This window comes from Marmota monax, unplaced genomic scaffold (assembly GCF_021218885.2).
Source record: "Marmota monax isolate L192 unplaced genomic scaffold, Marmota_monax_Labrador192_F-V1.1 WCK01_AAM20220418_F8-fsc00035, whole genome shotgun sequence".
Classification (NCBI taxonomy): Eukaryota; Metazoa; Chordata; class Mammalia; order Rodentia; family Sciuridae; genus Marmota; species Marmota monax.
In genome coordinates this window covers 678813-706147 of record NW_026691961.1, presented here as the reverse complement: position 1 = coordinate 706147, position 27335 = coordinate 678813, and the positions used below count along the sequence as shown (strand labels likewise).

The 27335-nt window shown below is 46.2% G+C and overlaps 3 protein-coding genes across 3 annotated transcripts; 2 read left to right on the top strand and 1 right to left on the bottom strand.

Moving 5' to 3' along the window:
• Positions 1-4004: 4004 nt before the first annotated feature.
• LOC124093486 (olfactory receptor 14I1-like) lies at positions 4005-4955 on the bottom strand. Its single transcript, XM_046445916.1, has one exon. It carries the CDS (start codon positions 4953-4955, stop codon positions 4005-4007), a length of 951 nt encoding a protein of 316 aa, XP_046301872.1.
• A 9257-nt stretch (positions 4956-14212) lies between these two features.
• Positions 14213-15166, top strand: LOC124093479 (olfactory receptor 5V1-like). The gene has a single exon (XM_046445905.1). It carries the CDS (start codon positions 14213-14215, stop codon positions 15164-15166), a length of 954 nt encoding a protein of 317 aa, XP_046301861.1.
• An 8060-nt stretch (positions 15167-23226) lies between these two features.
• LOC124093474 (olfactory receptor 5V1-like) lies at positions 23227-24180 on the top strand. Its single transcript, XM_046445893.1, has one exon. It carries the CDS (start codon positions 23227-23229, stop codon positions 24178-24180), a length of 954 nt encoding a protein of 317 aa, XP_046301849.1.
• The last annotated feature ends 3155 nt before the right edge of the window (positions 24181-27335 follow it).

Here is a 27335-nt window from a genome sequence, read left to right as displayed (position 1 = left end):
AACTGACCCAGTGATAAGATGATGCCACAAACAAGAGGGAGATCGTCCTCACCTGTAGGGAGTGAAACCTGGGTGGTGAGTGGGTAGGCTGGCTGGGGGAAACCTGGACAGTGACTGGGTAGGTTGGCTGGGGGAAACCTGGGCGGTGAGTGGGTAGGTTGGCTGGGGACATAGGCCTCACATACAGTGTAATCTAATGTGCTAATCCCAAGGGCTGGTCAAAAGGAATGAGGAGGACTGGAGGTGAGCCCGGTTGCAGCATTCTCGCCTAGGATGGGTGAGGCCCTAGGTGCCCGCTGAAAAGTCAGGATGTAGGGGAAAACAGAGATGCTAACAACATTGCCTGGTGCACCGCACTTTAGAAAATAGAGCTTTCTTCCAGTGGGATATAAAATATTCCAAATGTAATATAAATATAAACATTAAAATATAAGATCTCAAAGGAATGAGCGACAGATGACAGATGACAGGTGCACCTGAGGACTGGATGTGGCTCTCTGCACACCACGGCTCTCCCTCTGCCTGAGCCCACGGCCCAGGGTCTTCTCAAGCACAGTGTGTGTGTGTGTGTGTGTGTGTGTGTGTGTGTGGACCGGGCCACGGGCTTCGCCCTCCTCCTCCTGTGGGCACTGCGGTGCCTCTGAAGCTCCCCGGGCAGCGAGTTCCTATCCTCTTCTGCAAAGCAGATCCCTTCAGTGACCGGCTTCCACAGATTTTTTTCCCAGTCCACAGAGATCGATTATTTTGAAAGTCTTTTGTAAGAGAAAACCTTAGGATATGAATCTTAAGAACTCAGAAGAGAGCATGTTCTCCATAAAGGTTTCTGGAGTGGTAATTCAATGACTAAATAAATCTATCTAAAAACGTGTGCAAGATAAACCAGCTAATAAATAAGTAACACAGGGTCCAGGCATTTCATTCTCCAATCTAAACCCACTTAACCAAAAGTGCCTGAGTTCCAAAGCCACCACCCTTAGTGCTAAACTTGAACAATAATTTTGGAAAAGGAGAGCCGAGGAGGAAGCAGGGGACCTGCCGGACAGAGTGCTGCCGGTCCACACCCTCCAGGGAGCTGCCCTGGAAAAGGCCCACGTTCAGGATGATCCTGGTGATTCTGCCCAAGGAGAGAAAGCAGAGAAAAAGACCTGGCTCACATCCAGGAACAATGACGAGTTCCTGGGAAGTGGGAGCCAGGGGAGAGGTGCAGGGTGTAGGCCCCCAGCACCCCAGGTTCCTGTGGGCGCCACTGGATCAGAGGCCAAATCCGTGGGAGGTTGAATCATGGGAGAGAAACTAGGAGCTTGGTTGACCTCACACATAGGGACAGCCAGGGCTGGAGGGTGAAGGTGGCCCCTGATGTGGACGGAGGCAAGGGGCACACGCTGGGGCAGGAGCTGTAGGACAAGAGGCTCCTGGACCACCCGCGAGGACAGAGTCTAGGGGTGTCACCGAGGCTTGTGTGGCCAGAGGGAGGGATGGCAACGGTTGGTGGATAATAAGGGTCACTTTGATGAGTTAATGTATTCAGGTTCATTTGTAATTTATTTTTAAATTGCTGAAAAAGTACATCTTGAATGTTTTACTCCCCCAAAGGGTAAATGCAGCAGGTAATGGATTTGGTGGTAAATCACATCCCACAAATACATATATACTTGCTATTTGTCAACTAAAAATTAAATAAACAAGTAAAAAAATATATCCAGGAAAAATTTCCCCAGAAGGCTTTAATTTCAACATAGACGAAACCTAACTTGTGATGTTACAATAACTGAAAACACAATCAGAAATGCTAATGTGGTATTTCACAAACCCACCAACACAATACTACTGTGTCCTAGGGCTAGAGTCAAAAGGAAGGGTCATCAGAATAGAATTTTTCTTTTTTTATTAACCCTGGGGATTAGAAATCCATCTATCTGTATATTCAGATATCTGGAGGAGAATAAACCTGGGTGGAAAAATCTACATATACATTTAAATAGAAAGGAAGAAATGGGGTAAAGCTAATGCAAATCCACACCTGCAAAGAATAATAAAGATAAAACCCAAACTTTGTAAGACTGTTATTTGACTGTAATTGACAGTGATGTGTTTTCTTTGGAAATCTCTTCAAATGACCCAGGTACAAATGGATTTAGAGAAGAAATATGGATATGTTGATTAGCTTGATTGTGGTGAATATTTCACAATGAACACATAAGTCCTACAATCACATGCATGCAATTTTAATTGTCACGTATACATAAATAAAGCTGAAGAAAAAACATTTGTCGATTATGAAATTGAAAGTGTGGGGCTATTTCAGGGATTAGAGGAGTGTGAACCAAGCTCAGATGGTTACTAGGGTCGAATCTGGATGCTGAGAAGTTCATGAGGCCCACATTCTTGCTGTGGCTTCCACACTGAAGAATAAGTTCTGAGACAACACAGTCCTGGAGGGCCGGCTGTCAGGTTCCAGGCTGCATTAACTGAGCTGGGTTCCTATATGCCGAGTCTTTCCGTACGCTTCTGAACTACAAAGAGGACACTTGGTGATTCAGTTGGAAACAAAAAGTCCTTAATATGCATTTTAGTCATCAGGACGCAGGCTCAGCTCTTGGGCATCAGAAAAGTAAAACTACATCCATCTGGAGAGCGTGGATTTGTGTGTCCCACCTGACAAGAAGAGCGCACCCAGCCGGGCGAGCATTCCTTATCTGCTGCTTTCCAGGTTAATTCCAATCCCAGGGTTCATCTGTCTCTGTTCTATGTTCTGAATCCTTTTTCCTCATTACTCACATGTTTGAATGAAAGGAGCAGGGCATCTTTTCATTCAGAGCTCAGGAAGAAACCAAAAGCTTCTCAACTACAATCTCTCCGAGGGTGGGTGGTTTATGTCCTGTTTTTCATTGAGCAAAGCAATATGGATTTGGGAGCCTGGGGGAAGCCGACTTCAGGGGTCTGGAAAGGGTCTCAGTGTTGATCTCCTCCCTGCTTAGGGGTCTCCCTGCATTACCAGCGAGGGCTTTGTGTTGTGGGCGCTTGTCTTCTCACAAGAGAAGATTTTGACCAAGATGCAAGAGTTGGTAACAGTATAGCAAAGCTTATTAGAAAAGAAAGAAACAAAGCAAGGAGAGTGTAGGTTGGCTCAGAGAGGAGACTGATGGCTCTGACTCCTTTGAGTCCCAGGTTTTACTGGGGTTTAAGGAGACGTTCCTGGGGAGTCCCACCTATGCACCACCTCTGAGCTCTGGATCAGACCCCTAAATCCCTACCGTATGATTCTACCCATAAGTGTCTGAGCAAAGCCCAGGTTTGGAGAAGATTCGCAGTCATAGTGAGAGTCTGTGACATGCTGAGGACCTAGAGGCACCCTTGGGCCATCTTGGCCTGTGCACACGGGTCCTAACTGGATGAGCTACCCAGCCCTGGAGGGTGTTGGCTTCTGCAGTCTCCGGCCAGGGAGGTCAGTGTTATTATCCTGGCCAACGCTCCTCCACCCTGAGAACAAGGCACCTTGGCACCGATTGCCAGACACCCCATTACCTTGAGTCAGAGCAGGATCAGGGTGACTTTATGTGAACTATCTGATAATCAGAAACCAAAACCAAGCTGGGAGTTAGCAAGTGTGCCCTTTTAGATCAACCATCGCCGTCCATTTCTCTAGCACTCTGTCGACCTGCCACCGTCACCTGCTCTAATCACTTATCTCTGCTCCAGCCTCAGTGTGAGGACGAACAGTGGGAGTTCCCCACCCAGCCTCTCACATGCTCTTCCAGGGTGGCAACACCCAGTTCCCAGAATTCTCTGAAAAGCACGTGTACCTGCTCACGTGGGCATTCACAAGGCCTGGCCTTGGGCCTCAGTGTTTCAGGAAGCTGCACTTACAAGATAGCGTTGAGCAAGAAAATGAAGACCTAACTGTGTAGTCCACCATCACAAGTGTAAACAGCAAACGTATAACACAACTGACGAGAATCAAACATAAGTCAGACTGCTTTCTAGTGATAAATTGATATTTGTTGTTAGCTAAGAAAATCTTTGATTGGGAACTCGGTATGCCTGTTGAACATCCTACTGAGAGCAGCATTAATCTCCCTGTTCCTCAGACTGTAGAGGATGGGGTTGGTGAAGGGGGGGACCATGGTGTAGAACATGGCTGTCAGCAGATTTTTAAGGGATCCTTCGGTTGCCACGGGCCCTAAGACAGCCACTGACCCAGAAATCACAAACAGGAGGAGAATCGCCAGCTGTGGGACACAGGTGGATAAGGCTTTGCTGCGGGCTTCCGCCGAACAGATCTTGAGCACGGTTGAGAATATGTTGATATATGACATCAAGACGAAGACGGCACACACCACCACGAGGCCAGCACTTGCGGCAATGATGACGAACTCAGAAAACTGGACGTCGGGAGATGAGAGCCTCAAAATCTGAGGCATATCACAGAAATACTGGTGGATCAGGTTGGTCTTTGTAAAGGGAAACCTGAACATGGAGCCCGTGTGGATGGCAGAGTAGACCAGCCCGCAGGCCCAGGAGCCGCCCGCAGCCTGAATGCACATGCGCGGCGTGACCACCAGCCCGTAGTGCAGAGGGTGGCAGATGGCAATGTAGCGGTCATAGGACATGACCACAAGGAGCGCAAACTCTACAGTGGCAAAAAGTATGTAAAGGAAGATCTGTGCAGCACATTCCTGCAGTGAGATGGCCCTACGGCCTGTCAAGGAATTAACAATGGATTTGGGAACAATCACTGAGATGCTGCCAAGGTCTAAGAGGGACAGATTGCTTATGAAGAAGTACATTGGAGCGTGAAGGCGTGTGTCTGTCACAATAAGAGCAACGGTGATAAGATTCCCCATCAAGGCTCCCAGATAGATCACCAGGAACAGCAGACCTTGCAAAACCTGGAGCTCCCGGGAGCTGGAGATGCCCACCAGGAGGAAGTAGGTGAAGGAGGTGACGTTGTCCATGCCTGCTAGTGAGCTGTCCCCAGAGCCACAGGCCAAGGATAGGATGCCACAGCCGAAGACACACAACCTAGGTGGGTGGAGTAAGGCATTGAGGTCAGATGAATGCTCTACTTCTGCCTGGATTTTCTTCCCCGAATCTACTGATACCCTACTCTTTCTAATCCTCCTAGGATGAGAGAACCAAGCACATGAAGTATTCAAAATGAAACCCAGTCCCACGCCCCTTCCACTTGTTGATACATCTACTCTGTGGTGTAGAACGGCTTTCTAAACCCTCACTCTGAGGCGGGGCGTGATCAGGATCCCCCTTCCCTCCATCTGAGGGGTTATCCCAGACATTCTCAAAAGCTGCTGGGTTGTCCTCTGCCTTGAGCATGCCCTGAACCCCTGAGCCGTGGCTGGCTTCTCTGGAAAGCGGTTCCATAGCCAGCTCAGGGGGTGGATCTGAGCTTCCCCTGGAGGTGAGTGGATCTAAGGGAGACCAGGTAGGCGGATCAGCCCCTTCACTTCCACTGTCCTTGAACCCAGGCTTGAGCCCATCACCGTGAAGAGCTGGTCTGATCCAGCACCTAACGTCCGCTTCTGGTTGCCAAGGTGTGGCCAGCTCCCTTGCCTACCCCTCCTCCTCACCTTCACCAGGGAGTCCTGGGCCAGGAATCTATTCCCCTGAGGGCAGCCCTCCTCCAGACCTTGCTGGGCTTGTTTCCTGGCTTTTGCTAAATACCCTTGTTCTCAAGGAACCCTCTCAAATTCAATTTCTTACCTGCACTCCTTTTGAAGCATTTCAAATCATAAACAATCTGTTGAAACCTTAACTTCTCAAGACTAAAATTAGTTATATGGTAAGATCTGATCGCAGCATGACTCTATTTTCATCAATTAAAAAATCCAGGATTGAGAGAGAATACTAATAAAAATGTTAGCATTTGCCTTTTTAAAACACTTTATATGTAACTTATTTGCCATCAGAAAAGCATTTATGATTTTTCTACCTTTATATGCATAAAAGTAATGACGTGCATACCCCGATATATTGATATGATTTTTTAGTGTTTTAGCAAATATTTTATGCCAATTGCTTTGATTGTACACAGTTTCTCCATCAGCATCCTTTTACCAGGTGAAGAGAGTGCACGATCAGAGAATGTTCTTAGCCAGAAGCCCATGTGGGTGGGTGAGGTGGATACCGACCGCCCCGTAGGTCGCAGCTGCAAACCACACTCTGTTCTCAGTGTCCTTCACCAGGTGACACCCTAGCAGGGGCCAGTAGAAGTCTTGTCATGTTCTTGGTTCTTCAGATTGTCCGCTGTCTCTTTGGTCCAGGTGAATGCTCACATTCGCCCGTGCTAACCTCACCTCACATTCTACCGTTCAAGGTGCACCTGCAAGGCCTCCTGACTACTGTGCAGTACAGAAAGTTCAGGTTGCCCACTCCCCTGCATGTGTGCAGTGATACTTGGAAATTACTTGGTTCACAGTTTTAAAATAAGGGCAATAGAATACACCGGGTTGCTAATTCCCCACCACTGTTAACACTTGAACACAACAGGATATATAAATGACCTGCATTATCATGTTAATGCCTCATAAATCCAGCCTTTATAAAAATCATTCATCATAATAGCCACACTAGGTACCTCGGAATAATATCTTTTTTTTTTTTTTTTTTTGCCATTTTAAACACTACTTTTGCTTGTATGACTAGACCTCCATGAAATGGCATCATAGCTTTCTTCTGCATATAGATTTCCTGGTTGACCTTCTGAATCAAGCTCAGGAAACTTTTCCTTCATGGGGCCTGCTGCTCTGTTCCAAGGGAATTTTTCAATCACTTTGGCTTAGGCCCCTTGACCTGGACAGTGCACGTACAAGGCCTTCAGGGAGCATTCTAAGAACTAGTTGCCTCTGCCAGGCACAGTGGTGCATGCCTGTAACGCTAGTGGCTTGGAGGGTGAGGCAGGAGGATGGCAAATTCAAGGTCAGCCTCAGCAACTAAAAGAGGCCCTAGCACCCCTGAGTTCAATCTCTGATACAAAAAAGGAAAAAAGAGAGAGAGAGAGAGAGAGAAAACTAGTTGCCTAAAATAAACACAGAAATCTAAAACTCTATTCTGTGAACTCACGTACATCTGTGAAGTGGAAACATTTAAGTATGCTTTAGATGTTGGAGTCTACCAAGCTATTTCTGTGATTTACTTGCCAAGAGAAATGCACAAATGACAGGCACAAGCTTACCTGTGAACCAGGACCACGTAGCTGACTTCCCTTGCAGAAATATTGCTTTTGCATAATTTAAGGAAAGGGATGAGGTCAGGGAGTGAAATATATAAGCTGCTTCTCAGTGAGACTCATGCGCAGATCCCGAGGACAGCCCTGCTGCTGAATGATGTATAGGGACACCAGATCTTTAATAAGAACAGCCAGGGTCATGCTTCTGCTGACCTCTGGAGACCTGTCTCAACCTCCAAGGAGGTGGAGTTTCCTCCAGCTGCTAACTGGCAAGGATTCTGTGGCCATACCACTGAGAGTCATTAAATTCCTAATATTTTTAGAAGCACTTTGTGTGTGACACTTAATAAAGGGAAGTGCTAAAAATGTTTTGTATATCGCAAGAGATTCAATAAATTTTCCAATTCATGTCTGGCTATAAAATTAATTTATTCTCTTTATTCTGCATGGGTTGTTTCAAAAGCTAAATAAACTTAAAACAGAACACAGAAAGTTCATTAATCGTGAACACACTCAGTTTCTAAATTGCAACCATTCTTTCAGAAATCATAATTGTTGCATGTTGGCATAGGATCAATGAAGAATGCTAGCAATTCTATAAAAGTGTGATTAAAATAGTCCTTCCCTTTTGAATTGGGTATAAGTGCAAAGCAATATTTTTCTTATCATTCAGCCAAACCAGCCCAGAATAGCAGAACGAGCAAGGGAAATATACAAGAATTCATGGTATTGTCCTAAGGCAGAATTAAAGATATTTTCAGAAGAAAATAATAGTTTCTCTCTTCTACTAATTTTGGTTCTTGGATACAAAGCATTTTGCATAAAACTCTCCTGGGGAGTTAACTAGTTACAGGATGGCTTGTTTGTCAAGTCTCATGATGGTGTGGTGTTAAGTTTTGTGCATCTGAGTGTTTGCAAACTTTGCCTAAAATGCCTGGATGTCACATCACATGGCACCCCAGTCTCCTGTCCTACCCTCTCCTGGAATCTGACACTTCTGGATTCCAGGATGTAGCAGGATCTACAGCTTGGCCTTTCTGTGCCTGGTTTGCCTCGGTCAGCATGGTGTCCTCCAGGGTCACTGTGCTGTCGTAAGTGACAGGATTTCCTGATTTTGAGGCTGGAGGTTCTCCACTGTGTGTTTACACCTCAGGTCCACTTGTTCATTGGATGGTGGAGGCCGAGGTCCATCTGTACCTTCTCTGTCGTGAACACACTGTGGTGAGCGCGGAGGGCAGACGTCCCCTCCCAGACTGATTTCAGCTCCTTCTGGCTCCCACAGGAGTGGGGTTACTGGACCTTGTGTGCTCCTGGCTGAGGCTTCCTGAGGAACTTCCGTGCTGTTTTCCATTACGACTGTCTTAAGGTGTCTTCTCACCAACAGGACCCAAGGGCTCCTTCTTCCACTTGAGGACACATATGGTCTCTCTGTTTGTTCACAGTGCTGGGGATGGAGCCCAGGGCCTCTCTTGTGCTAGGCAAGCGCTCACCCCTGAGCACACGGAAATTCTTTCCTCCTGGTGTCAGCAGTTTTGCCCTGTGTGAGGGAGTGTCCGGGGGATTCAATTTGTTGTCAGTGGTGGTGAGCTTCTCTTTCTTGTGCATCTGTCGGCCATTTGAGTGTCTCATTTCAGAAATGGCTGGCCAGGCCTTTGCCCATTTATGGGATTGTTTCTTTCTTAGGAATGGGTTCGTGATTCCTCATCAGAGGTGTAGCTTGCAAGCATTACTCCATTGCGTGTGTGTGGGGTACTAGTTTATCCACTGATCTACTGCTGACACTTGCCTGCTTTCCAGTCATCAACACTGTGAATGACATTGCTGTACACACTCACCTATGGGTCTCTGTGTGGACCTCTTTCCCTTCCTCTTGGGAGTGGGATTCCTCACTACTAGTGGACTTCATGAGTTTCTTTCATGATAACTCTATATTTAATCATTTGAGAAACTGCTACCTTATTTTCCCAAATGGAGGAGCTATTTGAGGTCACTGTGAGAGGCGGGTGTGGTTCCAGTTTCTCCACATCTTGCCAGAGCTTCTGTCATCTCACTTGATTCTCACCATTCCCCTGGGTGTGGAGGAACACCTCATCTTGGCTTCTATTTGCAATCTTCTGTAAATCAAGTGCAGCATCTTTTCATGTGCTTTTAACTATTTGTAAATCTTCCTTTGAAAAACGCCCATTCAGATCTTTGCCTACTTTTAGCTGGGCATTTTGAGTTATAAGTATAAGAATTTCCGTGTACCTTAATTGCCACTCCCTTATCAGCCAGGTATTTTGCAATTTTTTTCCACTATGTGGATTGTGTTTTCAATTTAATTTTTGAATTATGATTAAATGCACCTAAAATAAAACATTCTGTCTTTGTCAGTTTTAAGTCTAAAGATCACTAGTGTTATGCACACTGGAAGTGCAAACACTCTTCAGTTTGCAAGACAGAAAGCCCAAACCCTCAACAACTTTCGATTCCTCCCTCCACAGGCCTTCACCAACCTCCGCTCCATCTTCTGTCACTAAGAATTTGGCTAGGTTATTCAGAATATAATTTATAATTCAGAACAGTTCATTATTTTCCAGTTCCTGACCAATATTAAAACTGATATTTGACTATTCAGTGAAGGAAAGCATGTGGGATAAAATACATGTGTATATGTCTCTACACACACATACACACACACACACACTCACACACTCCACATAGAGCTCAGAGTGGGCTCTTTTCACACTAGTCAGCAGTTTAGTTACTAAGGATGTGGACATGCAGGTGGAACGCAAGACAGATTTTTCCCTGTATTATTTTCATGTTTGTGTTTGATTTTTTAATAGTACTGTATCTTGAAAAGTTTCAAAGTTATATTAAAAAATGAAATGATACAGAAAACACGTATATTTCCTTTACCTGGACTTACTAACTGTAATATATTGATTTTTCTATGCATTTACCTGTATACATGTGGATACAAAATTTATTCATACGGATTCTTTTAATTTCTAATCAGTATACTATAAGAAAATTGATTTATTGATTACAGGCTTAAATCAATTTGAAATTCCAACCACTTTGTGTCTAACAACAGTTTTCCATGCTTATGGTAAATAATCTTAACAACATAAAAATGAATGTTTGTGCATAAGATTGTATTAAAGTTCACCCTATCTGACATGAATGAAATATATACCAATTTGGTAGTGAAATGATATTTTACAGGAATGATTACTCTGATTACAGCAAACTATTGTGAAAACATCAATTTCTTCTTCACTTTTGTCTGGTCATACAATCAGTGGGGAAAGTTTTGTTTTCTCTCACTCTAGGCAATTAAAACAAACCCTTCATCACAGCTCCACAGTTCAGGTCCATTTTCACACCTATGTGAAATTGCTCAGCTGTGAGTGCCCACGACTGCATTAGTAACTGGGACTTGTGCAGGTATTCCCACCTGGGTCTGCACTGTCGTCATAGGGGAGGTGGGGACACTATAAACTACAGTGTGACTTTGAACAGGAGCCTCACTTAGAGCTGAGGAGTGGCTTGGGTTAACTGATGTGCTTTTAGTTCTCTGGTCACCTGGCTTTATTCCTGAAATTTGGTATTGCTGAGGACACCTGTGGACCAGGAAAGGTAGGAAAATTGTGTGTTCAATTCTGGATGTTGAATGGTAAGCTGTTGGATTTTGTGAAGATAATATAGGGTGAAAATGCACACGTTTAAGACGCCGGTTAAAACAGCATTAAACAAGCAAAGAGAACATTTTCAATTATTTAGAGTACCTGAATACATGTGTAAAAATAGTTCAGCTCAGCTCATAAAACATGCCCACACTGTGCATTTACCACCTTTGCATGTAAGGCACAGAAGTCTCTAGACACTGTTTCTGACCCACAGTCCTGAGTGTGTGTACCTGTGAAACGGGACCGTGAGAGTTAACAGGCACCGAGATGCCACCAACCAGGTGGCAGGTACCCTTTAGAAGTGTTTTTAAATTTTTTTACTGAGTACCAACCCACGGAGTCAAAAGGGAAGCTATATATCTTGTTGCTTGGCAATAAAGCTTTAAAGAAAATTCTTCTTTGCTAAAGAAAGTTTAAATGTAATGTTTTCTGATATCATTATACTGAAAATTATGTGTTTTAAATTATCTTAGCATCTATCAGTGGTTGTTTGTGCTTAGTCAATGCTTTTCTTTTCTGTATAAATTGGAAAACAAAAGTGACCCCATGCTGAAGAGAAAAGCTGTACGTATGGTTTACAGTGCTCTGACAGCATGTGCCCAAGGGCAGGCCGAGAACTGCTAAGGTGACAGGCTTCTGGGTAGCTCCTAGTGGACTGATCCTGGCTGCACATCCTCTCCCTGACAGCCACCACGCCCCTGGCTCTGACTCCAGCAAGCCCATCTTTGCCTGTGTCCTTCACTCTCTCCCGTCCCCGCTTCACCAAGTGACCACAGATCACACATGGCATGCCCGTCCTGAGGACGAACCCGATTCTGTGTGCAGGGCTCTGGAATCCTCAGGTAAGTGGGAAAGTTCATGGAGCTTCATCCCCAGCCATTATTATTAGCAACCTGTAGGTTGTGCTTCTGATCAGATGGCAAATGCCTAGGATTGAATTGTGTTTAATTTAGTAGGAAGATCCTCATAGGAAAAAATCTGGACTCTATATCATAAGCTTGAACACATTTTAAACATTCAAGTGCAAAATTTAAGGAGATTTATTATCTTTGCGAGGACAAGCTGAGTGTGTAACTGAAAGTTGGTTCATGGTTATGAAGATATTATAGACTCATGTCTCATAACCCTGAGTTTTAAAACCAGTCAAATCGTTCAGTGTGTATATAAAGAAAAACAAGTATTTAATACAAAATAAATATTTACTCTCTGAAGACACTAATTTTCTTGAAATAAAAAGTGCTTCATTTAATTTATGTTTCTATTTTGTTTTCAAAGTGTTACATATAAAAAGGTGGGCCAGCTGAAACTACATATCTCTATAGACTCATGGACATTGGAGAATTTTAGAATTGTCACAGTAGATGGTCTCTTTTTCTAATACATATTTTTAGTTGTATTTGGACACAAATACCTTTATTTTATTTATTTATTTTATGTGGTGCTGAGGGTGGGCCCCAGTGCCTCCCATGTGCTAGGCAAGCACTCACCCTCTGAGCCACAACCGCAGCCAGTAGATGTTTCCTGTTTTAACATTTTCTTTCATTCAGTGGAATTCTTTTTTTTTTTCAAAGCTGCATAATGATACACAAGGACTTTATGGTTATCACAGCAATGTTCTTCAGTATGTTCCACGAGATAGAGAGCTCATCATGGAGAGTGCTATGTACCTATGGTTCACTGTGGATGCTTCATGAGGAGGGAGGACTGATGTGTTAAGTAGGATCCATGATTCCTGTTTAAATCCTGCAGGGAGAAAGGGTGAGGAGGTGGTTTCATTCCATTTGTATAAATAAATCACTGTGTATGAGTTGCATTAATTATGCATTTTACCTGAGCAAAGAAGTAATCAATCGTCTTATCAGGCAATGCAGAAAGAAGGGGGTGGTTTGGGGCTGGGGATGTGGCTCAAGCGGTAGCGTGCTCGCCTGGCATGCATGCAGCCTGGGTTCGATCCTCAGCACCACGTACAAACAAAGATGTTGTGTCCACCGAAAAACTAAAAATAAATAAATAAATTCTCTCTCTCTCTCTCTCTCTCTCTCTCTCTCTCTCTCTCTCTCTCTCTCCCTCTCCTCTCTCTTTAAAAAAAAAAAGAAAGAAGGGGGTGGGTCACAGACAGGGACTTCTGCACTTTATGTTCTAGCGGTCTTTTCTGAATTTCCAGTCAAATGTGTGTGTTAAAAAATAAATTAAAGGGGCTGGGGTTGTAGCTCAGCAGTAAAGTGCTTGCCTAGCACATGTGAAACACTGGGTTCAATCCTCAGCACCACATAAAATAAATAAATAAAATAAAGGTATCCTGTTCATCTACAACTAAAAATATTAAAAAATAATTAATTAATTAATTAAAAAACAAAGAAAACAAAAAACAACCAGTTTTCAAAGGAAAAACCCCACACAAGTGTGGACACGTAGACCTTCATTTAAAGTCATGTTGTAAATTGTTTTAAGAATTGCAATTATGTGAACTCTGATGAGACACATTAGTGAAACTAGAAAATTAAATAAGAATAAATAAAACTAACATGTTCTAGCATATGTAATTTAAACCACCTTATTTCCTTAAATATATTAAGCATGTGGCTAAGTATGCAAGTTTTATATTCAAAAGGTATGTGTGAACAATGTTGAGTATATATGTGTTTTTATATATATATATATAATATAATTTCCTGAATGGGGACAGACAGACACTTTCAAACAAGTCGGTTTATGTTTTCAGGGTGAGTTTAATTTTATTAAGTTATGTTTATGTTTGAGTGATGATGACTTGTAGATGAAGAAGCATCCTTCCTTTGATCTTTTCAGAATGGGAAGAGCCTGTCAGAGCAGGGCGTGCACCACTTATCACCCCACCCTCTCTCCATCCTTTCAAGTGCTAATTCCTAGTGTCTACTGAAGTGCACACACCAAGGAACAAAGCACAGCTTCTATGTCAAGGTCTTAGTATTGAGACAAACTATAAAAATAAACACTTGGAAATAATACAAAGCAGAACAAAGCAGATGTCAAAGGGAAGGTGGATTTCCACTGAATTCTACCATCCCCAGAACAGCGGAAACCCCTCAAATGTTTGATGGAGAAGGTAGATTTTAAATTTCTCCATCTATTCAGAAGATTTCCTCTTGGTAAGGAACCAAGGGTGAATATTTTAAGAAATATCATAAGTACTGTAAAGGACATGTGTCCAACAGGGGTTCAAATAGCTGCACCTCCTGGTCAGCAGGGCTGACAGGTCATGTCCACCACATGCCCACTGCTTCCCAGAGCTCCCCAGCCCCGGGCTCCCTGCTCTCTAGACATAACCGGGCTTGTCGGCTTCCTTCCCTCCAGGAGGGCTCTGTGCAGGGAGCAGATGGACGTGGGCAACCTCAGCACAGTGACACAGTTTGTGCTCATGGGGCTCTCCGACCTCCCCGAGGTGCGCTACCCTCTCTTCGTGGTCTTTGCCGTCATCTATCAGATCACCTTGGCAGGAAACGGGGCCATTCTCTTGGCCCTTTGCACGGAGCGAAAGCTGCACACTCCCATGTATTACCTTCTGGCAAATTTGTCCCTCCTGGACATCTTCTGCTCATCGACCACCATCCCCAAGATGCTGCACAACCTCTTGAGCGGGGAGAACAGCATTTCTTTCCTTGGGTGTGCAGTGCAACTCTACTTTCTGGTGGCCCTGATGGGGACCGAAGTCTTCCTGCTGGCCGTCATGGCTTATGACCGCTACGTGGCCATATGCTTTCCTCTGCGTTATGCCCTCATCATGACCCAGGTGCACTGTGTCCAGCTGGTGTGTGGGACCTGGGCAGCTGGGTTCCTCAACTCTCTCCTGCACACTGTGTCCACCTTCCGCCTGTCTTTTTGCAAGTCCAACCTGGTGAACCAGTACTACTGCGACATCCCACAGATTGTGGCCCTCTCCTGCTCCTCCACATACATGGCAGAGATGCTTGCCTTAGTGATAGGAGGCATCTTTGGTACCAGCGCCTTCCTGACCACCCTGGTGTCTTACGTGTACATCATCTGCACCATCCTCAGGATCCAGTCAGCAGAAGGCAAGCGCAGAGCCTTCTCCACCTGTGCGTCCCACCTCCTGGTGGTCTGCCTCTTCTATGGCACAACCATCTTCACCTACATGCGCCGCTCCTCCAGCCAAGACTCCCTCTCCAGAGACAGACTTGTCTCTATGCTCTACGGGGTGATCACCCCGATGCTGAACCCCCTCATCTACAGCCTGAGAAACACAGAGGTCAAGGGAGCACTCATGAGGGTCCTATGTGGAGGAGCATGTTCACGGCAAGCAGAGCATTAGAACAGAGTGACTCCATGCTCTGCCCAGAGTGAAGTCATGGGAAGAATTCATAGAATAGTTGCCCCTCAACGTCTACAATGCCTGTCTGTGCACCCACATGTAACTTCAGCTGACCTATCCATTTATGTGTATCTCCATCTCAAAACTTTGCGACCCTAACATTTGGCATCCAATAGTGAATGTCTTGGAGAGGAAAGGAGGACTGTTGATCCTGGGTGGACAGGACGAAAGCTGGGCTATCCTAAGTTCACCTGGGCCCTTGCCCACCGTGCATGTACTCATACCTCAGCCTCCACCTGCTTCTGAGTCTGAATCTGTCCTAACCATCCATCTATGTGTCTTCCTTCCACCTCTTCCCCTTGGCTGCTCACCTGCTCACCCTGCCATGCTCCCTGTTATGGTTTGGATGTGAGCTGTTCACCAAAAGCTCATGTGGGAAACATGCAAGAGGGTTCGGAGGGGAAATGATTGGATTGTGAGAGCCCTAACCCCACCAGTGAATCGATCACCTGATGGGATTGAGTGGTAACTGACGCAGGTGGGTGTGGCTGGAGGACGTGGGACACTGGGGCCGTGGCTTTGGGGTATATATTTTTGTCTGGTAAGTGGAGTGTCTCTCTCTCTCTCTCTCTCTCTCTCTCTCTCTTTCTCTGCTTCCTGGTCATCATCTGCCACACTCTTCCACCATGTGCACCTGTGTGACTTTGTCATCATGCTTTCCCCATCCCCAAGTCTCAGCATTTTTATCGACTGTGACTAGAGAGCTGTCATTTCTGCTTCATTCTGTCCTTCTGTCATCTGTAGAAACAGGAAAGCTTTCTTTCCAGACTACTACTTATGTTAATTACACCACTTTGGGTCTGCAATTATTTATTTTTTAAAATATTTTTTTCCAATTCTGAGCATCCCAATTATGTCCCAAACAGCCTCTGCTCAGAAAAGTAAATTAGCAGCATAACTCTTATGAATGACTATGGAGGTTCCACAAAAGAGAAAAGTAGACTACTTGTTATGGTTTGGAAATAAGGTGTCTCCCTGAAGTTCTGGTGTACGATTGTGATGTGTCAACCCAAAATAAAATTTAACAATAAAAAAAATGCATTGCAAAGTATCCTGTGTTCTTTGCTTAGAAGAATTAATATTGGGCGAGATCCAAGATGGCGGGCTGGAGGGAGGCAGCATTCTGTGTCGCTCCCTGACTTGGGTCTCAAGTAGTGACAATACTGCTTCTCTGCAAGTGATATTCCTGCTCTCTGGCGGGAAACATGGCCACCGTGCCCATACAGGGCTCTAGGCCTCCGCATCAGCGTAGGTCTCCCAATTACTGGCCCACCAGGACTACTGGGCAACCAAGTGGGACCATCAGCACCTGCACAGAACTCTCAGCCACTCACCTGAGCAGAAATCGCTGATACCACTCCCTCACAGGACACCTGGCAGCTTCTCACATGCAGGAATCTGGCCACCACTCCTGTGTGGATCCCCATCTACCTATGTGGGGCTGCCCCATCACCACCATCTTGGAACCCTGCAGCAGCGGAGATAGTCCCCTACACGTAGTGGCCTGCTCCCCAGAACTTCCCACAGGCTCTGAAGTCAGCCAACAGCCACACACTGCACACCACAGAGTCGTTTCTGAATTTGTAGTCCAATGCCATCATGGCTCCCCCCACATAACCTGACAGCCCACCACTGAAAGCAGGCGCCTCCATTTTGGGTCACCTTCATCACCGTCTTCAGTAGGGGCAACTCCCAGTTTGGAACTCTGGCTGGCCAGGGACCCAGTTTCTACCCAGTTTCTTCACCATTCGTAGGGTGGAGATACAAGTTAACAACAGACGACCCCACCTATTGGATGAGAAGGGAAGCAGGAAAGATATTGATCTCCACCAAACAATCCCTGTGTCTTCCTTCAAGATTTTTTTCCTCTCCCTCTCTATTCTCCCACCCTCACATCCCCAACATATGTGAAACCAAGTGTTTTGCATGAATTAGGATACCTAGGACTGGGACTTCTGACTAGCATATTACACCTGTGTTGTATACTCTTTATTTCTTTTTTCCCATCAGTTTCTACTATCTTAACATTTTTATTTTTCTTAATATGAATGTGTGTTTGTTTTATGTACTCTACTGTCTTCCCACTTACTTGTCTACCCAAATTTATTTCCTCTCCCTTCTCCTGCTACTAACCTTCCTCTTTAGATTTCTCTTTCATATCCTAAGATACAACAACTCTATCTCCTCACCCCCTACCTCCTCAGCATATCATCCTACTCCTCGCCCCTGGTTCTTTGTCCACCATCAGAAACTGTAAACCCTTTTACAAATCTACTGAGTATATTGTAGATAACAATTGAATTCACCATTTCTGGACATTGTGACCAAACTGTAAGTGTCTTAATGGCAAACATCAGTTTTTAGGGTGTATATTGTTTATATTGGGATCTAATAACACTGTCCTTCACCTCAAAGGAGAGGTATCCCTACAGGAGATAAGCCTATAGGGTAACATCTAAGATCCACAGAGCTAGAAGGGAAGACACACAGCAACATGAAAAGACAAGGGAAGAGAGTGCCCCAAACCAATCAAGATGCTATGTGATTCGAACCCATGGCCAGCACAGCAGAAGGAATGACAGAGAAGGAGTTCAGGAATACATAACTAAAATGTTCTGTGAATTAAAGGAAGAATTAATATTGTTAAAATTACCATATTAAAAAATCTGAAGATACAATGTAATCCCTACAAATTTCTAATGTCATTTTTATAGATATGTAATATTAAATTTTATATAAAACCACAAAAAACTCGAGTAGCCAAGGAAATAATGGGCAAAAATAACAAAACAAGAGGAATAACACAAAGCTGGTGTTAGCTTTGAGGAAAAAGTTCAATTTTTTTGTTGAGATCAATTGGAAAGTGTGGTGAGTATTGCTAAAATTTGAATTTTATGTCTTCCAATATTGCTTTAAATGTCCCCTTCCAAAGGTTAAATATTTGACATGATAGATACTTTAGCTTGATCTAATTATTCCATGTTTTATTGAAAATAATAAATGTGTTATATCTAATACTATAACTACCATGAATTATTATTATCATTAAATAATTTCAAGTATATGAATAAAAATTAATTCTAATTGAGATTCAAACACACCAGAGGTGATGAAAGAGTAAGAAGCAGACACCGGCCGCGAGGACAGAAGCTGTGACTGTGTGGCCCTTACACCAGCCCAAAACTGGAATCAAGCAAAATAACCCAGAACACAGCAATTCCCTGCAAGTAATCAGAAAAAAGGGGGTTGACAAACAGCCTAACAGAAAGTAAAAGTAACCGTTCTAAGGACAGTAAGTGAAATATATTTAAACACACTTGTGGATAACTGAGCACTGTCAGGAAAACAGAATAAACCTTAAATAGATATGCCAAAGAGAAAGAGGAAAAGACCAAAGCAGATCACTAAAAAAGCGACAGGCAATAAATACTGAGGAGTAGAAGGATGTGGTCATTGCAGGAGAACATGGTGGAGAAAAGGACAAGTGTCCACTTTGCTTAATTACCTGGAGCAGGCCTGGGGAAACTGACCATGAGCAGACAAATGGAAGCATTGAGACCTGAGCTCTGTACGGCACCATTATAGAGGTGGGAGGAGAGGATGCCCTAGTGGTGAATACAGGACAGCAGGGCGGTCCTGTGCCCTGGACGCCACAGACTTTGAATTACTACCGGCTCTGGAGACAGTGTCTTTCTGTCCCGACAGAATGCTCCTGTCAAGAGGACGCACAGCAATTTTAAATACACACGCACCCACTACAGAAAAGGGCTGCATAGGAACATGGACAGACCTGAACACAAACATCAAGAGCAGTGAAGTAAAGGTTGGTGCTCAGACTGGATCTAGAGTGTCCCCAGGGCCTGCGTGGTGAGAGTCTGGGCTGCAGTGTGGACTGCTTGGGTGGTGGAGGAGGGCCAGTGGAAGCAGGGTCACCGCCCTGGACATGCCCTGGAGATGCTGGCCCTGTCCCTTCCTGCATCCCCATGCTTCCCAGATGCCAGGAGTGAGCAGATTCGACCACCTCAAGCCCCGCCATGATGTACCTCACCACAGGCCCGAAGACACAGGGACAAATGACCACTGGGGAAAGCTCCTACACCAGGAGCCAAAACAAAGCCTTTCTCTCGTTAAGCTGATTGACCTCTAGCAATTGACGGCCGAGGAAAGCCAGCTGACATGGGAGGGACTTTGCAGTAGAACCTTTCTTCCGTTCAGGAAGACCATCTGGCCATCTGGCCTGCGGAGAGCAGAGGCACCCAGGGGGAACCACAGACCATTCCACTCAGGAGCGGCAGAACCACCCTCTTCTAAAAGACCATCCCTTCTGAAAAACTGGAATAACTGTACTGGAATGTCCACGGCAGCTTGGGAGACTCTTGTCACAACTCTGGCTTGTGAGAGAAAGAGGTCCCAAGAGATCCCAATGTAAGACCTGAAGAGAGAGGGAGTGTCCTGAGGTCCAGTCCAGGAGGGTTCCCAGGCCGAAGCACACATGTGGAGCCCATGCAGCACACCCCATGGTGACGGGAATCAGGCTGCTTCAGGTGGAAGCCGTGTCCGCGCAGCCGTGGCTCCCTCCCCGCAGAGCAGACAGAAGCCGTGGGGACTTGTATTTCTGTTCCTTTTGATGTTTGTGCCTGACTTGGTCCTGTTGAGTCTGAAATTAGAGTTATTGAAACAGTGAAATGGGTTAACATTTACTTGTTGCCCTCACCACATTCAGTCATTGCAAACGTTCTCTATCTATCATCCATCTGTCCTTCTGTCATCCATCTGTCTGTCTGCCATCTATCTGACTTTCAGACAAAGATTCTTCTATTGCTCAATCAATACCCAACTAGGAAATCAAGTTGGGGTCACCATTGGAACGGGGTGCACTAACACTCACGGGTCTGACCCTACACGCTCAGGTGTCGTGTGGGCGGCACACAGCTTCACAGAGGAGACGTGGAGTGGTGCATGGACGACGTGTGGAGTTTGCCATGGAGCTGCACGTGTGTCAGTATCTGAGGATATAATCCTACTTTGGAGGGATGATTGCTATGAATACAGACACCTTGACAACAACACTCTTTGCTCTTGATGACAAGTGCATTAGCAGGAAATGTCTTGCTTTACCTCACCTGGGTCCGTCATTAGAATCAAAGATGGCACTCACAGGATTTAGACTCATTTTTAAACTTTCTGAGATTGATTAGCTATGAGTTTCTGTTAGTCAGTTGGTTTCAATTTGGATCATGTGCAAGAGAAGAGTATTCCCCCTAGGGTCATTATCATTACTGTCATTTTTCCTAGGGGAAAAGGGGTGCAATATAAACCAGGCTAAATTCCTGACTGCGTCCAAATGCAAGCGATGAGTTTGTTTTTCTTTCCTGATGTGATGTGCTGTCCATATCATCTGGCCTCCTGGTTGAGTATTTTTATGGGTAATATAACCTCCTACAAAAGAATACTTAAATGTCATATTGCCTTGATATGCATATGGTAAAATAAGTCATTTTAATTGCATGAAGTTTAGGTTATATGTGGGCTATTTGTGCTTCATGATTTTCTTCTCTTGTTCTCTAGCTAGTGGAAACTTGAAATAACTCTTTGGTGAAGAGAAAAGCTTCCTGTGCGGTGTACGTGCCTTGGGCCATATGCAGAGGGGTAAGTCAAACACTGGAGGGTGGGACATCTGGGTGATTTCCCAAGGAGGTGATGCCTGCCAGCCCCCACGTGGGTTCCCATGGTGTGTGTGACCAGGCGGCCACCTAGAGCACCTATAAGGCTGTATTTCATGAGCACTCTTCTTAATCTCTAGTCCATCAACTCCTGATTCCTCACATTGACAAGGAAGGTTCTGGAACTTCTTCCTCATGACTCTTATTTTTCTAATTAGATGGCTGATTAAACCGGATTTAGTTAAGTTTAGTAGAAGGAGATTGCTACTCCAAACACAAGTTCCCTCACCACATGAGCAAATTCTACGTTCCACATGTCAAGTCAGAAAGTTTTATTGAGTTTTAAACAATCAAGTGCAAAATTTAATGAAAATGCAACAGTTTTTGGAGGATAATTGTTGGTTATGTAGCTTTGAGGAAGGACCGGACATGTTATCAATCTGAATGATACTCATTCCTCATAGTGTTGTGTTTTTTTTTTTAAGTCAAATTTGCAAATGTAAAAAGAAAATTAGTAACTATCTAGGAAGTTAGTGTTCACTTTCTCAAGTTACTGCTCCCCGGGTTAGAAAAGTGCCTTATTTATTCACGTGAATGTACTAATATGGCCAGGCTGACAGAATCTCGTTTGGGGGTTCTTCCTGCCAAGGAGGATGTAAGCCACCTGAGAAATTAAAGCCTAGAATAATTAATGAAGAACAGAAGACAAGGTCAGAAAGACAGATTCACCAGGGGAGTCCCTGATAGGTCTAGTCCACACAGGAGCTGGAGCCAGACAGTTGGGAATGGCTCCCATGTTGACTGATGGGGCACATCAAAGGCAGGGATAAGGTTTCAGGGTGGAGTCTTGCTTCCTTATGTCTTGCAGTCGGCAGGTCACACCCATCTCAGAGGGGCTGTGTGGCTACAGCAGGTCACCCCATCTCCAGTGATATGTGGGAACTTTGGCAGAGCTGAGGGGGAAGTTCACCTGCACCAGGCAGTCTATCCCTGTGGGGGGTGCCATGGGACATTCCAGTGCTAGACCCATCCCCTCACTGGCTGTGATGTGCAACACAACTCAGCCCATGGATGGCTCTCAACATACAAGTACATTTTAAAGATATTAATACATAAAAATGCAGACAGGAGTTTTAAACTTGGTGGAATTGAGAGCATTCCAGACCTAAGAGTTGAGTTGACAGGTGGCTTTTCCCTGAACCATTCTCTCCCTCATTACACATCCCTCCTCAGATGAAGAACAATTACTGCCAATCCATGACTTATAACAATTTTCTTCCCTAGGTTTTGATTTGAAGAGATCACTAAAAACTGTTTACTTCCAAATAACAGTGTTAACAAACCTGGTGTTACTTGAGGAGGGAAAAATAGAACTCTTGCAATTCTTACCCAAGTCTTACAGGAAATAGAAAAGCAGACTTAAAAGCATTTCTTGCCAGGTAGGAAACGTATCCTTGTGTCTAAGTGGTAACACCCATGTTCTCTGAGAAAGAAAGCATTCCCAGCTGCCACCCGGCTAAATAGATCATATGAGGACCAGAGAAAGTAACTTTTGGATTTTATTTTCTGACCAGTTTTATCTTTGAATTTTCCATTGCATACATGTAGTGTTAGAGGGAAAAAAATCCACAGTGCTTACTTGTGGAATTGAGTGAAGCTTCCTGTAAAGAGAAGGTGACACTGGGCTTCTGTGGGCCGGGCAGGGCCACGCTGACCGGGGGGCTGCTCTGGAAGTTGTGTGGGGATGCTCCTGCTGACTTCTTCCAGGTCTGGGTACTTCTAGTGCAATCCACTCCTTCACCTCATGTTTCCCCATATGTCTGCTGATTCTAATTCTGATTTAAGTGCACGTATCAATGATTGCACCCCTAATCAGAATGATAGTATATATGGGATATAAATACCTATAACAGGTAATATGAATGTCCAGGACCTTCTAAGGAGTCTAGTACCAAGGATAGCACCACCCAGGGCAGCACGAGGCAAGTGTCCCAGCAGAAGACAGAGCCCTGCTCAGAGCTCACTCCACTGCGACTTCCCACAGGGTGGTGAAGGCTGGCACCAGAGTCCCCAGGTGCTCAGGCAGCGTCCTCTGGAAAAGGAACCTAGCAGGACTATTTCAAGAAATGGCAAGAGTACAGGTGTGTCCAACAGGTGTTTAAATAGCTGCACCTCCTGGTTCAAATAGCTGCACCTCCTGGTCAGCAGGGCTGACAGGTCATGTCCACCACATGCCCACTGCTTCCCAGAGCTCCCCAGCCCCGGGCTCCCTGCTCTCTAGACATAACCGGGCTTGTCGGCTTCCTTCCCTCCAGGAGGGCTCTGTGCAGGGAGCAGATGGACGTGGGCAACCTCAGCACAGTGACGCAGTTTGTGCTCATGGGGCTCTCCGACCTCCCCGAGGTGCGCTACCCTCTCTTCGTGGTCTTTGCCGTCATCTATCAGATCACCTTGGCAGGAAACGGGGCCATTCTCTTGGCCCTTGGAACGGAGCGAAAGCTGCACACTCCCATGTATTACCTTCTGGCAAATTTGTCCCTCCTGGACATCTTCTGTCCATCAGCCACCGTCCCCAAAATGCTGCACAACCTCTTGAGCGGGGAGAACAGCATTTCTTTCCTCGGGTGTGCAGTGCAGCTCTATTTCCTGGTGGCCCTAGCTGGGAGTGAAGTCTTCCTGCTGGCCGTCATGGCTTATGACCGCTACGTGGCCATATGCTTTCCTCTGCGTTATGCCCTCATCATGACCAAGGTGCGCTGTGTCCAACTGGTGTGTGGGACCTGGGCAGCTGGGTTCCTCAACTCTCTCCTGCACACTGTGTCCACCTTCCGCCTGTCTTTCTGCAAGTCCAACCTGGTCAACCAGTACTACTGCGACATCCCACAGGTTGTGGCCCTCTCCTGCTCCTCCACATACATGGCAGAGATGCTTGTTTTAGTGATAGGAGGCATGCTGGGAATCAGCGCCTTCCTGACCACCCTGGTGTCTTACGTGTACATCATCTGCACCATCCTCAGGATCCAGTCAACAGAAGGCAAGCGCAGAGCCTTCTCCACCTGTGCATCCCACCTCCTGGTGGTCTGCCTCTTCTACGGCACAACCATCTTCACCTACATCCGCCCCTCTTCCAGCCAACATTCCCCTGCCAGAGACAGACTCATCTCTATGCTCTACGGGGTGATCACCCCGATGCTGAACCCCCTCATCTACAGCTTGAGAAACTCGGAGGTCAAGGGAGCACTCACGAGGGTCCTGTGTGGAGGAGCACGTTCACGGCAAGCAGAGCATTAGAACAGAGTGGCTCCGTGCTCTGCCCAGAGTGAACTCATGGGAAAATGGTTTTCTCTCAAGATTTGGGGTAAAGTTCGGTACACACAGAAATTCATAGACATACATGTAGGTGCACCTTTAGCTGTACGTATTTATGTATCTCATTCTTTATTAGGAATTAAAATTTGTCGTCCAAAATTAAAATTCTTTGACATTCTAACGGACCGTCTGCTAACTTGTATCCATGGCTACCTTTCCTATGCCCATCCCTAACAGAGCTAGACTATGTCTTCTGTCTTATTTCCTTTTCTAATCAACATCCAACCGTCTCTCTGTAGATCTTCCATTTAAACTCCTCGTTTCTGTATTTTTAGCTGAAAATGGACAAGCTGTGACCATGAACACTTAGGAGGTTCTAAGGGAAGTTATGGTGCACACACGTGTGTTAACTGAGCTGCATCCTTACACAGCCCTCTCCTCATCGCCCTGCGCTGTCCTGTGGTGGGAGCTCTTGACACGGACTTGCGTGACGAGTTCGAAATGCACGCTGTGTTACTGGCCATGCTCATCATGCGCTGCAGCAGGTCTCGGGGACACGAATACCTGGCCTGTGTGTTGAGGCTCCGAGCCCTGAGCACTCATCTCCCACTCTCTCCCTCCCTGGTAACCCGCCCTCCTCTCTCTCCTTTCTTTGAGTTCAGTTTCTTCAGGTTCCACATGTGAGTTAAGAACATAGGGTATACATATGGTAACATAGGGTATACGTATTGTAACATGCGGTATTCATGTGGTAACATGCGGTATTCATGCGGTATCATATGGTATTCATATGGTATCATGTGGTATCATACGGTATTCTCTGTGCTTGGTTTATTTCATTCAGCATAAAGGTCTTCATTTCCATCCAAGTGAGGAATTTTAAAGCAGGGGAGTGCTGGGGGCAAGAGCCTTTGGCCCTGAAGCCTTGGTCCACCAGACGCAGTGTGGTGCTCTCAGGCCACCTTCCCAGGTGGCTGGGATTTGGCTTGGGTTTGCATTGATTTGTTCAAATTCCTATCCTATTTTCTAGCATGAATCCACATCTTTCCAAGAATGTAGTTCCATACCTTAGGAAAACCCTCAGGTGGAGTGTTTTTCACGCCCGGCCGGTGGGCGCTGTGACAGAAGTCACGTCTCCCCTGCACAGGGTGCTGCCGTCTGTCAGGAGGAGGAAGGCTTGTCCCCTGTGGGGTCTCAACAGTCTGCCTAAGCAGATTCCTCACCTCCTGCTGAAAACCTCTCTGCCCACCATCTTTCCCATCCCAATTTACACCGCCTCATGCTTCAGGGTGTACAGGTCAGTAGCCTTGCTGCTATCTGAACCTGAGTGTCCCCTGAAGCGCCTGTGCCGACACCTAGACCCCAGCGGGATGGCATCTGGAGGGGGGGCCTCTGGGAGAAAGCAAGGACCCGAAGTTGAGCCCTCGAAAGTGGACTCAGAGGCCACATGAGGGACAGGAGACCCGCCTCAGTCTCCCAGCCATGTGTGGCTACAATGAGGTGGTGCCACCGCACCCCAGGTGGCAGACCCCACCAAGAGCCCCATGCGACCCCACAACCAGGCTCTAGGACTGGAGGAATTTGTCACGTAACCCCTCAGGCGTGGCATCCTGTCCTCACCGTCCACAGATGCAGCGCCCTCTTCTGCAGACTCAGCCAGAAACTCAGTGCTCCCGCCCACGGCTGCAGCTTCTGGGTGCATAGTTGAGGCCGCCCCCCAACTTTACCCTTCTCCTCAGTGTGCTTCTCCGCAATGCAGCCGTGCACGTCCTGGCAAGCGTCCCCATATTCAGGACAGGACTTCCAGTGTCATCCTGTGCCAAGCCCAGGTGCTTCATGGGTATTCATATGGTATCATGTGGCCTGAGCTCAGTGTCCTGGACTCGCCCCCATCTTGCCCGTGTGGCTGGACTGCCTCAGTTCTCACGCTCGTTGCCACTAGGGAAGGCTTCATGCTCACGGTCCTGGTGGCCTAGGTCCTCTCCACCATCTCCGTGGCTCGCCCCCTCCTCATGCCGTGGAGGCCTTCCTCACCAATGCTTCACCCCCACACTCCTGTGGGCCCTTGACACTGCCTCATGGACTCCACGTTCCCAGCATTTATTTCCCACTTTTCCCCTAGAATATGAGGTCTCCATCTTCCAGACACACCTGCAGTGCCCAGCATTGCTGCATGCTCGAGACCCCCATGGACACTAGTCTGCTAACTAAAGAGCCATGAGGCCAGTGTGGCTCTTGGCATGACTGAGGGGTCACCCAAGTCCCAGCAGTAAGCATGGGCACAGAGAGGGCTGGGCAGGACAAGAGACACTGCTGCTGCTGTGCCTGGCCCATCACCCAGACCAGGAACAAGAATTGGGCCAGGCAAGGTCAGCTGACCTGAGCTGATGAGAGCAGTAGCTGTGGCTGCAAGACAGCCCCAGCAAATGCTGGGCATGACGTTGCACGCTCGTCATCACAGAGGCTCAGGAGGCTGAGGCAGGAGGGTCTCAAGGCCAGCCTCAGCAATTCCATGAGGACCTAAGCAACTCAGTGAGTCCCTGTCTCAAAATAAAAAAAATAAGAAGGTCTGGGATGTGGCTCAGTGGTAAAGTGCCCCCTGGACTCAATCCCTAATACCAAAATACAAAAAAATAAACAAACAGAAACAAAGAGCACCAGCGACTGGGCATGAGGGATCATTCAGGGTCAGTGTGGCCAGCGTGCCTTAGGACTGGGAGAATGTGGGCTCCAGGGCTTGGGAGTGCTGGCCCAAGGGTGTAACAGGCTCCACTTTGTATCTGAGTGTCAACCTTGCTGCTTGCCCATGGGGACATTTCCCCTCCTGTTCTCTCTCTCCCACTTCATGGCTGCAGGGAGAGCAGGTGAGCCTCCATCGGTCCTGAGCCAAGCTGCCTGTCCTTTCCCTTACTGCCCACCCTACTGCCCAGCTGCAGACCTGGAAATGGGCAACGGCTTGCTTGCGGATGAGGACCATCCCTGAGTACATCCTCTCACAGTTCCTGGAAAACAGCACTAGAGGGCAGCCTCGGGCAGCGTCAGCCTGCGGCCTCCCTCCTTCACCAGCAGAGCAAGAGAACTTCTGCTCCACAAGGATCAGCACTGGACTCAGCTGGTGGTGTCTTGGGTGTGGAGTT